The sequence below is a fragment of the Schistosoma haematobium genome, chromosome 1 (assembly GCF_000699445.3).
Source record: "Schistosoma haematobium chromosome 1, whole genome shotgun sequence".
Lineage (NCBI taxonomy): Eukaryota > Metazoa > Platyhelminthes > Trematoda > Strigeidida > Schistosomatidae > Schistosoma > Schistosoma haematobium.
Genome location: NC_067196.1, coordinates 24,258,719 through 24,278,219, shown reverse-complemented (window position 1 = coordinate 24,278,219; position 19,501 = coordinate 24,258,719). Strand labels below are relative to the sequence as shown.

At 31.6% G+C, this 19,501-nt stretch overlaps 1 protein-coding gene across 2 annotated transcripts in view; it reads left to right on the top strand.

Annotated features, from left to right (window-relative positions):
• Positions 1-505: 505 nt before the first annotated feature.
• Positions 506-19,501, top strand: part of MS3_00005684 (uncharacterized protein) — a gene marked incomplete at its 3' end in the record, with an annotated part of 31,345 nt that continues 12,349 nt past the window's right edge. For both annotated transcript variants that reach the window (XM_051213781.1, XM_012943616.3), the window contains exons 1-8: positions 506-1,352; positions 4,333-4,389; positions 10,189-10,275; positions 11,737-11,903; positions 12,230-12,308; positions 14,268-14,513; positions 17,004-17,200; positions 18,656-18,788. In XM_051213781.1, coding sequence (XP_051073492.1) covers positions 1,260-1,352; positions 4,333-4,389; positions 10,189-10,275; positions 11,737-11,903; positions 12,230-12,308; positions 14,268-14,513; positions 17,004-17,200; positions 18,656-18,788 — 1,059 coding nt within the window. In that variant the 5' untranslated portion in view covers positions 506-1,259. The remainder of the gene's footprint in view (positions 1,353-4,332; positions 4,390-10,188; positions 10,276-11,736; positions 11,904-12,229; positions 12,309-14,267; positions 14,514-17,003; positions 17,201-18,655; positions 18,789-19,501) is intronic.

Genomic DNA, 19,501 nt, shown 5'->3' with positions numbered 1-19,501 from the left:
GGTCACTCAGTCGTTTAATTGCTATTTAGGTATTTGATTAGGCATGGTCGTTATTTTCTGAGTAGTAATGATCTTGGCTGAATAGAACATTCTATTGACAATCGATTCCACACAACACTATTCCACAAAGTTCTGGATGGTTAAGTGATTTAGACAAACTACTTAGGTGACAAAAGCATAATATATCTCAACGTAGGATGACCCTTCAAACAGTTTCTAAACTTTCATAGATATCCAACATTATTTTACTAAGTACGGTTTCGATTGAAAGAACGTATTATCTTTTTCCTAGCATTGATATTACCTGAGTAAGCTGTCAACTCGAACGACTCCTTCAGATAATATTTAAATAAACATCTTTGAATAGGTTTCAGTAGTTTTGATAACCCTTTTACAAGATTATTTTTAGGTAACCAATACAACGTAAAAATCAGACGTGAATTTCAGGCAATCCATATAAATGAGGGTGTTTAGAACCAAAAGATTTTAAGAGGCTAATAACTTAATGCATGATCAAGCAGTTCGAAATGCATCGTGCTCATATAACATATATTTCTAATAAAATTCTTCTCACTAGATTGCCTAAACTGTAAAGTCATTCCAACGGGATGACTGGTTTTAGCACCATTGATGCACGACTAATTAAGGAAGTAGTAATTCATAATGTATGTGCTTAAATTAACATCTTTTTGTTTAGTAATACGGATGGATCGAATGTGTCTATCACATTATCGATCAAATATTTTGTTCCATCACTTATCCTACCTTTCAAGATAGGAAGTCAGACTGTAAATTTCTGAACAACCAATAGAAAAATTGATTAGTTTAAATGACTGATGGGGTACAATGCTTGGTCGAATAGGAAGAGCTAAGGAAAGTTGAAAGTTGTGTACGATGAGAGGTGAGAGATACATGGGGGATTTACGTGCAAAACACACGTGCTACTAGTTTTATAGATAAACCACTGAAAGAAATACTGAGGGGTGAATTTTGGAAACTAATCCCTTTTTTAATATTTAGACAGCCCCAAATTACTATCCCAATGACAAATCAATAAGTTAACCACCATCAAAATAAGTCATAAAAAGTTTGTTTATTGTTACAATTTAAGTTCATAATAAATCCATATAATAACAATACCAAGTACTTTCATCCTTTTGACTTTCTAAACTAAAGCATTGAAATTCGAGGTTTTCGGTGATTGTTTTTTTCTAAACTCGAATTGAAGAAGGATCATCTTTATAGTTCAATAGTGAATAATGGCAGCCATTCAACTCGATGATCGTGATCGGACTATCGCCATGGGACGAGGTCTATATAGATCTTCATCTCCTGGAACAATAAGACTAGAGGTGAGTTAACTTAATAACATTTACCGAGACATTATGTACGAGCCTTACTGACAATAGGGTTAGAGGATTTGAAAATTGTAACCTCATAGTTCCTCTATAGCTTACTGAACCAGTCTGTTGCTCAACTTGTTGCAATGATTGTTTATATAATCTTTGCTTAATAGGAAATCCTAAAATACACAAAGTTTTTGAAACAAACGGATTTTTCTCTGAAATACCGAAAAAAGTCTATGGTTGTACTGTAAAGTCTAGTACTAAATAATGCATACATGGGCTACTTGAGTTTTCGGACAGAATAATTAATTTTGACCTCGTCAATTATTTGCTTATAAGCTTGACTGTTTTTGTTTGAGTGCATATGTATGTATCGCTTATGCTACTCATCACATTTCTCTAGTATATTTCTGTCTGGCTATAAATAATAAGTCATGACTTGTCAAACGGGGTTTAGATGATCGACTCCGGTTTCCATTATTTATGTTTACCTGATTAAAAGATTGCATGAAATAGACTCATCCAACTGAATCCATATTTGACATCTGATTACCCCCATCGCACAAACCGGATTAGCTTATGTGCAAATGGAAAATTTAAATTTATTGCATGTTTATTCGTTCACCGAAATCTGATTCAGATCATTGAGCCACAAAAGTACAATCAAGATATTTTTTTCAAATGAAAAATTCATTTTATTATATTATATGATTTATTTTGTTCACTAACACAAACATTTGTTAATAACACTTGGCATTTTGTTAAATATTCGACCATTTCTTTGGGAAGCAAACACTATGGATTGTATTGTAAAGTGAGTAATGCAAATACTTGTTTAAAATATTGACTAATCTAATATGAATATAATGGATTAACAAATTTCAATCATTATCATTATTTGATCCTAATGTTTGCTTTCTCTTCTAGTAATAAGAGAAAGGAAATTCATTTTTTCATTATATTTTGAATAAAAGAAAGAACTTTGACAAATATGACGACGTGGATGTTATCTTAATGATACAGAGGAAGTTAAGAAATTGGAATCCATGTTATAAGCAAAGATGGATAGTGGCTAGCAGTGGAATCCAGGACGCACGTTTCGTTCTGTTTGGGTCTCATCAGATGGACGTACTTGCATCCCAGAGTTGATGTACACTCCGGGAATCGAATCCAGTACCGTCCGCTTCAAACGCCATCACGTCACCTACTTAATTACTGAGTCCTGACAGCCACTAGTCCAAAATAAGACGAAACGCGCGTTCTGGATTCCACTGCTATCCATCATCCATCTTGCTTATAGTGTTTATGACTTAAGGCAATATGGAGGCAATCTATGCAGCATGCACATATGCCAATGAGAGACTGATCGATTGCAGTCGTAAACATCAATGGGAAGGTTCAAGTAAACAATGCAAAATAAATTCATGCTTATTACTCTTTTATGATTTCTATATTTTTATATCGTTCACCATACAAGAAATTTGGAAAAGTAAAGTTTACACCATATTTTCAAAGTAGATTTAGTATTTATTTTAAAATATTCATTCAAGCGAATACTTTTTCGAATCTCTTATTATATGAATAACTTTAAATGCCTTTGTCATACAATGTATTTTTGTATCTAGATAACCCTTTATCTTACAATATTAAAGTAGTTAGCTTTAAATTCTACTTTTAAGATTTGATTAAATTACAATTATGTTTCTAACACACTCTTATTCATTACAACTTCACTGGCTTTTTCTGTATAAACAAAAAAAAAAAAAATCAAAGTTTCATGAATTTCATCTACTTAAGACAACATCTAAAACGGCTGTGAACACATTGCCATATGGACTGTTAGGATTTTAGATAAACGACATGTTATAAAAACATTGAAATAAAATTCGAATTTAATTATAGTCCAGACTAGATCATTTTAACACATTGAATAGTTTTGCAAAATGTACGTTAACCTAACATAATGTCAGATTTGCCGTTGCTATGTTCTTTTGGTAAAAAATGATTATCCACTAAATTCAAGCATTTTGGTTATCGACTCGGATTAAACACATTTTATTCTATCATTATAAATAGATAATGATGACAATAAAGTAGAAAATACTTCTACTAAACTAAATGATTGTCATGGTAATTCACTTAAATTTATCAAACTCGATACCTTGCCAAAATCCAAGTTTTCCATTAGCTAAACTCATTCTCCATGAGAAAATCAAACTATCTATACATTCATTAGATATGTAAGACATTTATAACAAACCAGTATAACCATCAGCGGGAAAACTAACAAGAAAAATAACAACTTTTACGTTAAACTTGTAAATAATTTTTCGAACTAACTAGATAATTGAAATTCACTTGGTATTGTTTACTTAAATCTTCCCATTGATGTTTACGACTGCAATCGATCAGTCTCTCATTGGCATATGTGCATGCTGCATAGATTGCCTCCATATTGCCTTAAGTCATAAACACTATAAGCAAGATGGATGATGGATAGCAGTGGAATCCAGAACGCGCGTTTCGTCTTATTTTGGACTAGTAGCTGTCAGGACTCAGTAATTAAGTAGGTGACGTGATGGCGTTTGAAGCGGACGGTACTGGATTCGATTCCCGGAGTGTACATCAACTCTGGGATGCAAGTACGTCCATCTGATGAGACCCAAACAGAACGAAACGTGCGTCCTGGATTCCACTGCTGATCCACATCCATCTTCGCTTTGTAGTAATCATGGTTTAAAGATATTTTTTTTAACAACAAAATCAAAATGTATACTGATCAACCAAAATCGAAAAATAAACTAATCAATATCGTTCAACCACATAAACAAACTAAATAATTAATCAGAGTTTAATTTTAACAAATCTAAGGATGAATATCATTTGATAACTACTAGAAAAAGGAGTTAAACACGCTGTTTAATCATCGTTTTACATTTTCATCCATAATATTCATTTTTGTGTATGATATTTTTCTATATTCTAGACAAGAGTGAAAGATCTTGAAGATCAATTGGATGAAGAACGTTCTCTACGAATAAAGGTATGATTAAAATGTGTTTTTAAAAAAACTATTTATTTAATTAATAGTTCTAATAAAATTTTTACTAGGATTGGAACATATCACTTGTTAACAAGTCATGATTTTATCTTGTTTGAGGATGTTTTTTTTATAATTTCAATATTTTATATAATTTGGTTAAGATATTGTTTATTCATGCTGTTGTACAGTCATTAGGGCTTACAAAAACATAAAAATATGGGACTATATTAATTAAATTACTGTGTAGTTACTTAACAAAATATTGATATTCTTAAGAGAGAATCCCAAGGTATTAAATTAACTACTAGCTTAAACTCGTGTCAATTCCTTAATCTTAAATGACATATGCTCAATTTATGATATCATGTAATTCATTGAAAAACTTCATCAGTTGTTTAATTGAGCCTAGTTATTACATAACAGCGTTATATATATATATATATATATATTCGGTTTATGATTAATTAATTACTTACTTACGCCTGTTACTCCTCGTGAAGTAGCGTAGGCCGCTCACCAGCATTCACCATCTAACCCTGTCCCAAGCAATCCTTTCCAGTTCCTTCCAGTTGTTATTCATCTTTTTCATGTCTGCTTTTATTTCCCGATGTAATGTGTTCTTTAGACTTCCTCTTTTCCGCTTCCCCTCAGGATTCCAAGTTAGGGCTTGCCTTGTGATGTAGTTTGATGATTTGCGAAATATATGTCCTATCCATTTCCATCGTCTTTTCCTAATTTCCTCTTCAGCTGGAAGCTGGTTTGTTCTCTCGCACAGAAGGCTGTTGCTGATGGTATACGGCCACTGGATGTTGAGTATCTTGCGTAGATAATTATTTATAAATACTTGTACCTTCTTCATGGCGATTGTTATAGTTCTCCAAGTCTCAGCTCCGTACAGTAGAACTGCCTTTACTTTCGTATTGAAGATTCTCACTTTGGTATTGGTTGAAAGTTGTTTTGAGTTCCATATGTTATTCAATTGTAGGAATGCGGCCCTTGATTTGTTTGCCAGTCCTCGCTTTTACGTCTGCATCTGAACTTCCTTGTTCATCGATGATACTTCCCAGGTATGTGAAGGATTCTACATCTTCCAGAGTTTCGCTATCAAGAGTGATTGTAATTGAGGACCTTGGTCTCCCCCTTGTGTATGTTGTGGCCTACTGATGCAGAGACTGCTGCTACACTGGCTGTCTTTATCTGCATTTGTTCATGTGTATGCGATAGCAGGGCAAGGTCATCCGCGAAGTCCAAATCATCTAATTGCTTCTGAGCCGTCCATTGTATTCCGTGTTTTCCCTCAGATGTCGAGGTCTTCATGATCCAGTCAACCACCAGAAGTGAAAAAGGGAGAGTAGACAGCCTTGTCTGACTCCGGTGCCTACTTGGAATGCGTCTGTCAGCTGTCCTCCATGCACTACTTCGCACTGTAGCCCGTCGTATGAGTTCCGGATAATGTTGACAATCTTCTCAGGAACTCCGTAGTGTCGAAGGAGTTTCCATAAGGTTTTCCTATCTACACTGTCAAATGCCTTTTCATAATCAATGAAGTTGATGTACAGTGATGTGTGCCGCTCAACTGATTGTTCGACGATTATCCGTAGTGTATTTTATTATCATCCCTTTTCGATCTCATGAAATGTTATAAAAGCTTTATCAGTGATAACAAGTGACAAAGTCCACTACAGCACTGTACTATAAAAGCATAGTTTATTAATAAAAATCTACATGTCTAATTATTGTTTGTTGAATGTTATTCCTATAATCTCAAACTACTTCGCTTAAAACAGTAATACTGATGCCCAACTAAGTAACATAATATAAGTCATTGCTTCACAGAGAATCTCTTTCTATAAGACCCGCTCAAAATAGGGAAATAAGACACATTATGTAACCACTGTGTATTTGACTCAAAAATAAGATTATTAGTAAGTAACGGTATGTTTAGAACGGAAAAGAAAAGATAAAAAACAGTAGTTGATAATTAGTCAAACGAAAGCTTATAATTAGAAAGATCCAAAAACATTATAAAATCAGTATTTGATAAATGTACTTTAAAAATATAATTATTGATCTCAAAATTAGCTTCCAAAGTTTGTCATTTTCCCTCATTCATCTAACTTTAATTCATACTTTGGATTATCTTTAAACTTTAACTATTCTTCTAACATTTTCTATCTGAATAATATTGTCATTTGAATGATAATTTTTCCTGTGGAAATTATAAGATAAAAGTAAAGAGGAAAAACATGTAATGTAACTTAGTATTGACATTTATGATGACAATCAGTGTGGAATCTAGTGTAATATTTGGGGTTACTTTGTGTTAACAACTTGTAAAGTGAAAAGAACAACAACAAAAATAGCTTTGCGATTTTGTAATTTCGACAGTGATTTATTTGAACAACTGGAATATTTTTCTTTCATTTCAATGTTTGTTGTTGTTCGTTGCTTAAAAGCAATAATAATAATAATAATAATAACAATAATAGTAATTGTGATTATCATCATTATTATTGTTATGATAAGACTGATCCATATTTCCATGTTCATTATATGCGATCAATATGATCAAAAGAGTGATTAGGGTGGTCTAGCTTCAATTAACTCATGATCTCAACTAATAAAATTACTATAATATCTATAAGACCCCCTTCTGAGACTAATAGATTATGTACGAAATATATTATTGAACAGTGATGGATGTCACATCATATTGTAGTGGACAAGAACACAAGTGGGGGCAATCAGATTTCGGTCATTCTTAAAATTGAAAATATTAAAATAATTGGTTACAAGCAGAAATCAAAATCTGAGTCATTTTGTGTGATGCTTACTTTACTAAAAGTTATCTTGAATAAAATGTATGTGTGACAGTAATTGGACTTTTCTTAAGTTTTTTCTCGTTAGATGAAGTTTTGTGATACTTTTACATTTTTTGTGCCTAGCCAGCGTAAATTTTATTTAATATGTGTAAGATCATAAAACCGTATCGTGTACATATCATTCTGTTGATTCAACACAGAATATGAACCGCTCAAGATTTAAAACCAATATAGGCGTGTAGAATTAATCAGTTTTCTGGACACTCATCTTATATTGGATACATAATATTACCCTCCCTCCAGTCTTCATTTTCAACTTAATGCATCAGTGTAACCAAATTCTTGTGACTTTTCTTCAATAAAATTTTTGTAAAAATGTACTTGGTATTAGACATTTGTAAGCTCTTTAAACATTATCTTAGTACAAAAAGATCATCCAAATAATTAATCATTACAGGCACATTGAAGTTTGTTTAACTACCATCTCGTTCGCTCAGTACGATAAAATATAAGAGAAAGACAAGGAGAAAACGAGAAACTTTCAGTTATCGCAACGTTTCAGTCTAAACAATATATCGTAATTTATGTTATTTTAAATGATTGGAATAGTATGTACTGATATGGGTAGTTCTGTTTCAAGTTAGTAGTAGTGATGTATCCGGTAAAAAATCAAAGAATTGTATATTATTTCAGTTTTTTATAGTCTTCCACTTAGCTGAAAGTTTCATTCTATCATATTTTTATAGCACAATGAGACTTATGGATGGATCCATCTATACTCTATTGGAATAGATATGCATTCAGAGTGAATTCGGAATTCAGATTGAGCCAAATAACCGAACTAATCATTCCAAGATGAACATTTTTCATTCAAGACATGATATAAATTTTTTCTATTTATTATTGGTCTCTTCTCCAAATTTTTTTATGATTAATTTTATCATCAAATTACATCATAGATACCGAATAAGAATAATTTAATGGTGACTGAAATTTCCCTAAAATTTGTGAAATATTTCCAATGTCTAAGAAACCAAATCTTTTGTAGTTTAACATTACAGACTGACTTCAGTCAGACAAATACTGAAAACCAGGAAAAACATGGTAGTCTTTGAATCGTAGCATGAGATTTCACAGCCGAACTCACTCATGGCCTGACCAACGATCGAACCCGAAACCTTCATGCCTCTAGGAAATCGTTTAGCCTTTAGACTGCTAAGTTAACATCCGATGATTTGCATTTCCGACTTTGATCAATTTCGGATATTGCGCAACCACCATTAGTGATAAGCATACAACAATCCAGACATATGCTTCACATCTATATTAAAAACACGAAGTTCTGAGGAGGAATCTCTTTTCAACAAATTTATTATAGAGTTGTACAATCATATATATATATATATATATATATATATATATATATATATATATATATATATGAAAATGTTTTGTTAAACTACTAGTCCTGTAAGGACATATGAACAAGGAATAAGCATAATGGCGTAATAGAAAGATTATGATACTAGATTGCGTAATATGAATAGTAACAATAAAAGGTTGTATGTGTGCTCCCCTATGGAACCACGCTGGGACGTGTTCTCATATCCAAGTTAAAAGCGAGGACTGGATACAACCTATGTACCTTACTCCACAAGAGTAGGTGAACTGGTAGATGCGTATGGAGGTGACCAAACGGCGAAGCTTATTCTTTATGGATACAGGAAAGAAGTTCCTATTAGTGAACGCTATTTACAGCTTTGCTGCATAGGACATCTATATTACACTTTGAATCGTTAAAATTAATTCCCATAAACAACGTGCCATTAAGTCTGTGAATGAAATAAATCGTTAGACATCTGGTAAAAATGAAGTCCCAAATCTAAAAATATTTCCTCTGTCTCTTTACTTGCAAATACGAGCAAAGTCTACATAGTTAGAGAGGACATTAACAATTTATCCATATTCAGAATAAAAAATATGAGTGAAGAATGGTTTTCAGTGAATTCTTCTACAGTGATAAATCTGTAAACATAGTGTTACAGAAGATCGTATTTTAGGGTACACATTTAAAAGTCTTCATTGAATTAATTGGTGTTGTTAATAAAATAGTAGTAGATTACATATGGACTATGTCTTAAATACTAACAAAAAGCATCATTAATAAAGTTGAGAGGTCAGATTATATGGTAAAAGTAAAAATTATACGTTAAGGTAATGAGTTCAAATCAAGAGATTAAAACTGTATAGAATATATGTAATATGTCATATTAATTTGTATAATGATTATGATAATGATATGGGGAGTTGCTATCACCGTAATAACGTATGAACTAAAGAAGATAAATATGTAATTAATGAAATGTCTTAGGAAGATGTAGGATAAAGATATACGCAATAGAGAGAGAGAGAGAGAGAGAGAGAGTAAAGGTTAACAGTGTATATTGCAAATATTGACCGTGTTCAATATGGAAGAACCTTATTGCGTGGCCTTTTGAACAAAATTGGTTTCATACATGAGTCTGGTTTCTTCCAGCCAATAGTAATAGCTTAGTAGTAAGAAAGGGGGTTAATCTTAAATCCTTTACGAAATCATTCTAGACTTGATATAAAACTGTGAAAGCTTAGTCTCTTTTTATATTATGTTCACTATGTACCATACAGTAAAGTTTGTCACTACTAACAGATTTGTTGACCATTTTACCCAACCACCTTGAGACTTATTTATGATGATTGGTAATTCGTAACGTACTCTTACAAAGCAATTTCTCAAACTTAAGAAGGAGTTTATATTTGAAAAAAAGAACGAATTTTTAGGTGATGAAAAAGTTTTTCTTCTATTAAATAATACCACTGAACCAACCTTTATGTTCTAACTTAACAATTGGAACTTTAAAAATAAAAAAAATAATCTTCAAATAGAATTTATATTATCATTATAAAATTTAATATTTATCATTGTATACATTAACTTTAGACGGAAAGGGAGCTTGCTGAAATTAATGCTGAGTTCGACATATTAAATGCAGATTTTCAAAATGCTAGAGAACAAATAAGTCAACAAGTGAGTATAAATTCTTTCTGTATCATAAATATTTATTTTCATAAAGATATATTACAGTACAATTTTGAATCTGTATTGATTTAATAATTACATAAGATTCAAGTAAACCATACCAAATGAATTTAAATTCACCCTATTGCACAATAAAGTGGCTATCAGGACTCAGTAGCTGAGTGGATAACGCGAAGGCGTTTGAAGCGAATGGTACTGTGGTTCGAGTCCCGGAGTGCACATCAACTCTAGGATGCAGGTACACCCGGCTGACGAGTCCCAAATAAGACGAAACGTTCGTTCTGGATTCCACTGCTACCCACTATCCATCTTTGCTTATCAAGCTTGTGAATTAAGGTAATATCGAGGCAATGCACATAGTATGCAAATATGCCAATGAGAGATTGATCAATTGCAGTCGTAAACATCAATGGGAATATTCAAGCAAACAATACCAAGTGTAATTAGGTGATAGTTATGGTTGATATAATCATTGAGAAGTTCAAAATTACTACTTGCAAGAGGAATGTTTTTCAGTATTTTATTCAAAAACATGTTTGAATGTACTTTGAAACTTAAGAAGGCTTAATTATATCAAATAATTAACAGTTCAATAAATTAACTGTCTTATTCAATGTATATAGAGATATATATTTGAATGTAAAGATTAGGTACCAAAATGTAACACTACTTGCTGATCATAAAAATCATTCTAGGAAGTTTGTAAACTTGAATCCGTATAGCCACCTTCATGAATGATAAATTTAACAGGTTATTTGAACCTTAAACTAAATTACTGTTTCTAATTCAATAGCATATTACTTTAATTTCAGTTTAGACACTATAATTGTTGGAGTAAAGGAAAAAAGCAAAACAGGAACTTGATTCCCTACGAAATTATTTAACTAACCAACTTATCAAGTACTAATCTGACTAGTCAATAGAAATTTATATTGAGCTCATAAGATGTGTAATTTGGTTTATTCATGGATGATACTGAAATGTAATGTAATGAAGTTTTTGTAAGTATAAACTGAACAAACATCGTTTTATATTCTCTCACTTAATGCCTTTGATAATTATTTGATTGAAGAATTTAGCATTCTGATAAACTTGAGGAGTTCTATTTGACTATGAAAGTGATTATTTTTTGAAACAGAGGTAATTCACAGAATACATTGTTCACAATCCTAGCGTCGACATTTTAGGACGGATTAAAATTATCAAAACAAGAGTACTATGATTGTTGGTAAGAAACGTAGCTTTATTAATATTGTTAAAGCATTTTCACACTACATGTCTGAGATATTAATTTTGCAGAGAATATTTTTACAAACATATCAACCAAATCTTCCAATTTGCATTCGTAGATAATATATTGTAGTTCAATTACTAATATAGGAATATTAACTGGTTTCATGCTTAAAAAAGGTTGATAAATTCAAATACATTACATTTATTTTATAAAAGGAGGAAACTATCAAAAGACGGGAACAAGAGTTTGCTCGTGTTCATAGAGAGCTGGGTACAATTCGTGATGCAAATGAAGAAAGTTTGGAAAATTTAAGACGTCGTCATCAAACCACAGTCAATGATCTTAATCTTGAAATAAATGTTCTTCAAAAGGCGAAATCCAAGTTAGTAATTATTTTCGAAATACATTTGATATTAAGCCAGATCAGATATGCTAGTCAATATTGCTTCTTTAAGGATTAAATCACTTAAAAGTGAATCCAATTTGTTGTGTTTTCATAAATTCTTTTTCTCATGGTAATTCCTCCGTTGTTGACATACAGTAAAGACAAATTGAATGACCTTCTTTACCTATTTCACCTTAGTGATATGTATTTTAAATAGCCATTGAATTTCAGTCAATTTTCATTATTTATTTATTCAGGTGGGTTACCGTTAAAATGTTCAATAACGCTAATAATAATTGTATTTAAATTTGTTAAATATTTAGAGCTGAAAAAGAAAGATCTGAAATGGCTAGACAATTGGAAAATGCTTTTATTGAAGTTGAGGATGCTAATAAGGCGAAAGTAAGCAATAAGTTATTATTTTTTAAAATGTATATTTGTTAGGTTAGTACTAGAAAAATAGATTCATTTTTTCAACACTAGACGATACATCATTAAACATGTAACGTTTATGTGAACCAAAGATGTCAGCTAGTTATGCAATTGTAAATAAACTTTAGTTTACTAAGTGAAGGTAATTATCTTCATAAAATTTGTTGAATAAAGCATCTATTGAAAACTTAACAAAATCTATGGACTGTAAGATAAGCAATGGATTCTTAATAATACTATACCGAAATGGTAGTCTAGAGATTTAGAGAAATGTGCTACAGTAATGCGTATGCTTATTTTTCAATGAGGTTCAGATTACTACGGATAAATGAATGTGAACTTGAATTAAAGTTAGGATATCGTTTGCCTGGTTGTTGAATATATTTATTGTAATAAATTGCTGTTTACAATATCTGATTGTATTTAATGGTGGGCAGAATAAAAATATAGAATATGTTTTCATTCTATAACTGAATGTATCAGAAACCCATTGATTTTAGTCTTATCCACTTGAATGTGAACTTAACATTTAACGATTCAAACTGTAAAACATTCAATTAGGTAATTTGCTAGCAGGGACCAAATGATGTTGTTCTCACAGTATACTCAGTCAAAACTTTCTTCATATTACAAATGTACCCCAAAGTGAGAATATTAGTCAAAATAGATATCGTTTTATTTTCAAGAACTAATGTGATTGCGTTATATATCATAGAAACAAAAATCTTTTTGAATACTTTCAGTTAGTTTCATACCACTATAAATTTATAATACTATGATATAATGAAAAGTTAAAATAAATGTTCATCTATATTTAGAGTACGTTAAAATATTAAAACCAGCTGATGGATGTAAACTACATGAGAAAACCATTTAATTAAACTGATTATGAAAAATCATCAACTGAAAAACTGAGAAAATTTAGTATGTATTATTTCAAGTAAATGCAGCTCTCCAGTTTCAAACTGTTCCTGGTTTTCTACTAATAATACTTATTAAATAGATCAACAATTAAAAAAATATGTTCAAAACTAATTTATCACCATTTGAAGTGATGAAGTTGATATGGATGTGTAATTTTTAGATAAAACTTTACTATGCTATGAAATTGAAACTACTCGGTGAATATCATTCATACTTCTATACTCCTTATTGATAATGATACTACAGACTGTTAAAATAAAAAAAATTGTGGCTGAAACGGTAAGGAAAATTAAAACAATATGGTGATTTTACGTATCCTATGAGATTTTTAAGGGTATATAAGGAGTTATGATGACGCAGTAAACGTCTTATTAGTTCCAAGTTATTTCAAAAATAAATATAGGTATACTTTGTAAAATTATTCACGATATGGATGCCAAGCTGCATTATAACACAAAGCCCAAAAGTTACTAAATTGATTTTAATCAGCTTAGCAGTCTTACCGATGTTCGACAAATGAAAAAAATATTAATTTTCTGAACTCCTGACCGTCACTTGATACTGAATCGTATAAGCAATTAAGTTTTCCCCGCCTAGCCGTAATACAATGTTTCTGTTTAGAAGACCAAAATAACCATACACGACTCCATGTAGGTCAGAAGACCGACAAAGATATATTTACTGGCCATAAAGACAGATTGTAACTATATCTCAGTGTATTTAATCTAAATACGTTTATTCTATGCTAAATAATGGTCTAATTCTGAATAATCAATAAAATGTTGTCTGAAACTAATTCATTAATGCCAAAAGGTTAAAAACTGTTAAAAATTATTAAAGCAACTGACTTACAATCCCTAAAACATATATGCGTATGAAATATTTTATTTTATTTATGCCGGTCTACTGATAAACGACGCCGTGATCTGCTTAGTCAATATAGAAATGTTTAACCAATTTTCAAATCCCCGTATAAAAATGTTTTTTATTCTCTCTGCTAACCAGACTGTTGCTCAATCAAAACAAGAAACACTTGAATCTCAAACTATAAGATTGAGAGCGAACTATGAAGAGAGTCAAAAACGTATTACAGAACTTAATTCACAAAATGCTCAACTCATTGCTGAAGCAACTGAACAGGCTAGAACTATAGAAAAGTTAAATACGTCTTTGGCAAGTTGTCAGAGAGCACAATCGATTGCTGAATCAGTAGGAGAAGACCATAAGAGAGCTTTAGAAGAAGAAATAAAGGTATGTTATAATAAAATAAAAATAGAGTAAAAATAAAAGGACAAACTAATAAACAAAAGAACTTATTATAAAACGTCAGCTAAATCCGATTTGTTAAGTTTTAACAATATGATTATACTGAATATTGAAGTTTAAGTTTTCGTTTGTTATTAAAAGTCAATTGGTATGATCTTCACTTAAAGTTTAACAAATCTAACGTAAGTTGGAAAAATACTAAAAACTAAAAAGTGCTGGATAATTGTTCCGTCCTAGCATGTGACTTATAAGAAGTCTTAGTCTGTAGCTTTATCATGGTTGCCGAAACAAAGTCAGTCAGTGATATGAAGACTTAATCCAGCAATCCTATAAATGCCTTATTTAACAATCATTGTGTTCTTATTCGTAACTAACTGAGAGAGTTAGATTCAAGAGTTCTAATAAGAAACAGTGATCATTGGAACCCACCTAAGTTGAGTATGATACAAATATCACCAGTGACCATGAATGATGGTCATACAATATCTCAAATTGACTGAGATAATTTATTTAGAAAATTGGTTACAAGAACCGTGCTCCGAAAGTTAAACACGAGTTGTGAGGCCTGAAGATTGTAGGTTTGAGTCGATACCTTTGAAGTAATAGATGAAAACGACTTCGGAGTCCTGATCATTTGTTTTTGATCCAACATATCGAACTACGTTACAGTGAACATTTTACAACAGATCGTTAAGAACGAGTCCAGCCCAAAAAAGGCAACAAATAAAAAAAAAAAAACTAAGATTGTTTTCGAACAATAATAAGCTTTTATTCATGTAACATTAATGACTATTTTCAAAGGTAAACAATATGTGTTTACATTTATCCAAAAAAGGTGATAAATAATTTCAGTCTTCTCTTTCTTTTATTAAAATTTTGTCATAAAATGTTTATTATACTTGATAATAGATTTTCACTTCAGTCTCTTATCTATGAACAATCTAAATAAATAGGTTTGTGGTGTAATTATTGTAATGGAATATGAATCTATAATCATTGTAACTATTACCATTTTATGATGTATTGTATGTATTGGTAAGTGCATTAAATTAACAAAAACAATTAGATAATCAAAAGAAATGAACAAATGATACATTGTGAAAGTCAAAAATATCAAAGTAAACACTTAGATTGCATAAAGACTTATATGTATTCCATAACAAACTTTATTCTGTAAGTGGATAATTGATCTAAGTCAACCGATCACATGTCCATGTCGGAATCAGTCTGCCTGACTAGCATTTTTCTAGCAAAGTTATTTTCTTTGGGATAGGGCTGCTGACCTCATGCTCAACTCTCCTCTTTTATCCGGGCTTTGAACCAGCGGTAACCTTAGGAGAGCTACAGACGGAGTTTGTTTATCTCTAAATACAAATCATTCGTATAAAGGTTGTGGAGATTATTAGGTTTTTGATTGAGATCATGAACCGATTGATGTCAGACCACTGTTGAAAACCTTGAAGCACTGGACAGCCGTTTCGTCCTATTGTGGGCTCCTTGGCAGTGCGCATCTACGATCCCGCTCCAGAGGAGTTCGAACCCACAGCCTTCAGTCTCGTGCGCGAACGCTCAACCTACTGGACCACTGCGCTGGTATCCAATGGTGTTAGTGTCTAACACCATCCAATCCACGAAACTGCGCGATCATCTTCCATTGAACTGAGGTAGATACCTGTCTCTACCCGACACAGATTAACTCCACTGGTCACGGCATCTCACTAGAACTCCGAGAACTTCCTCACGAAGCTAATCACTAGTGAGCACATTTTAATTATCAGTATAGGGGCCATGGAGATTATTAAGTTTTTGATTGAGATCATGAATCGAAACGGCCATCCAGTGTTTCCAGGTTTCCAACGGTGGTCTAACTAAAATCGCTTCATGATCTCAACCAAAATGGAGATCAGTTGTACCTATATTCATTCAGGATTATGTCCTGTTATCTATTGGAAGGGTGCATTAATAGTGAGGCTGGACACTAAATTGTAATGACAGACAAAAAAGACAGCTAAACGTTATTCTTAAACCCGTCAAATTAAAAAAATGTTCATTTTATTATTACAGATAATTAACTATTCACAATTCAGAAGGGGTTTGTGGAGATTTTAGAAATTTCACAGATTGAACTCATGAGTCAATTGAAGCTAGACCACCATGAAAAACCTGGAAGCACTGGACGGCCGCTTCGTCATAGTATGGAGTAACTCCGTGGATTGGTTGAAGTTGGACATTAACGCCATTGGATGCCGGCTCAGTGCTCTAGTTGGTTAAGCGATTGGCGCGAGATTGATAGGTCCTGGGTTCGAATCTCACGGGGTGAGGGATCGTGGATGCGCACTCCTGAGGAGTCTCATACTAGGACGAAACGGTCGTCCAGTGCTTCCAGGTTTTCCATGGTGGTCTAGCTTCAATTGACTCATGATTTCAATCTATTCACAATTCATTAAAAAAATCTTCTTGTTTCAATTTCTATAGACTAGAACCTTAGTACAAAATAAATTAAATACAGTACAACAAGAATTAGATACATTAATCCATAGAGCAGATGATGAAGCTGAAAGTGTAGTGAAACTTCAAACTCAAGTTACTAGACTTACAAGTGAATTAACACAAACTAAAACAAAATATGAAAAAGAATTCAATGAGAAAACTGAAGAATTTGATGAACTCAAGTATGTAACTTATTAATTATTATTGATTCTTTAGTAAATGATTACATAATTTACTTTAATATGATATATGTAATTTATTTTATTGATCATTTATTTCATAACAAGTAAATCTGTGACCAGGTTGTTCATAGTATCAGTACCTTATATTTTACAAATCAACTTCTTCTTTTCATAACTATATCGAAGTTTCTAAAAAGGTCTAACCGTTTTAAGAAAAAAAACACATTTGTTAAACAAAACAACAGATCAATAAAAATAGGAAAAATTTAGTGATGATTGGTTAGCTTATGACCTTGGTTTTCATCATTTAACAATTACTTGTTGCCTACAGGTACTTTACTTGTACTATCTTGGTGAAATATTTATATTGAATTTATAGCCTATGGTTTTATCTTCATAGTTTTATCAAACCAACTAGACCATCACAGCATTAATTACACTGCTTTCATAAATTAAGACGGTGTGAGTGATGACGGATTTCAGAAATGTGTTAATTTTTACTAGAAACTAATGTCTTTCTTGTTAATAAAATGAATGCCGAAATTTTGTGAAATGGCAATTTCATTTAGTAATTATGTAAGATAAATGTATAAAATTTATAACTACTCTAAATAGAACACTTGAAAACATATAATTTCGTCTTGGTCATGTACTTAGTTTGGTTAGTGTCATTTTTTAACCTCAAGTGTGTCATTCTTTTCGTCTTGGTTGATTATGAATATATCAATCAAGTTTCTAGTAATTTCTAAAAAGTATTACTTATACTCCATATAGCTGAAACAATCGATATCAGTTCAGAAAAACCTTACTTATGTATACAAAAACGATACATTCAACCTTATTGTTTATTTTTGGCTTACATTAAGGTCGTGTGATTGTTCGTTCCAATTTGCTCCAATCCTTTCCATTATGACCTGCACTTCTTTCTTTGAATATACATTCATCTTTTTAATTTTACTTAATATTCGTGTCAATACTATTATTATTATTACTATCATGACAACTATGAAACAGCAATTCCTATTTTATATTAAAATGTCTTTATATACAATATTAGCTGAATGATCAGGATCCATACATCACCTTAAAGTATACAGTTCTTATCTTTTATGCATGATCTGTCTTGACATTACCAATAATATGGATTAATCCAAATTTAATATATTTTGTGCACTGTAACACAGAAATAATTTTACATATATAAATGTACAGCTTAATGAAGAAGTTTTAAAACTCATTGTTCATAAATAAGTCAATATCTAACAGTACTAGAACAAAAGAACTAATCAATATACCTTACTTTTCAGCTGTTGTTTACCTCAATGATATAATGCATATACTGAATAATCTAAATAAAGATATTATATCAATAGTAAGTTATTGTACTATCTAGAATAAAATTATTCAGTATATGATAATAAACTTTAACACATTTTATTAATTGATTACTGTTAGACGTCGTTTGAACAATCGTATCAATGAATTAACAGAATCCTATGAACTTGAACGTGGTCGAGTTATTAGTCTTGAACGTACCAAGAATCAATTAGCTAATCAATGTCAAGAAATACAATCTCAATTAGATAACGTGAGTTCAGATTCTACGTAATTTACTAATCACATATATACAATACATTTCAATGTTTGAAACTAACAAACACGACCCATAAGTGTGTGTTGTAGTGAACAGAACACGGGTGGGGACAATCGAATTGTATTTAACACGGAATTACAGAGTTACTTGGTAAAATAGAAAAACCATACTATAATACTTTACTTGCGAAATGTTCAATAATCGTCTTGAACTTCGTTGTTCTTGCATTTCCATACTAATTGCTTTCTATTCCCACTCTTCCTTTCCTGATCTAACCCGTCTTCTCCTGCCAGACATTACATTCCTGACTCGCGTGATATACTACTTATACCAATATAAGTAGCACGCACCACAATGTGACTGATATTTAAATAAACTTATATAAGCAATGTTTGCTTTGTTAATATTGAACTAGTAAGATCCCTCAAAATGATCTTTTCTTATGGTTTGGAGACGTTAAACCTGTCCTAGAATATGTTCACACAAACCTATAAATTGAACATCATGAGAAGCATAAGCACTCTGTTTCCCAGTATTCATACAAACATTTAGTTAAATTAATAAGGAACATTTTTACAATTTGAATTTCACCACTGTTATGGATTTATGTAAAAAATGTTTATTGGCAAATACTTAACATCTGTGGTGAAAACAATTTTTATCGTGATTCAGTAGCTCATAAGATAACGTCACAACGTTTGAAGTAA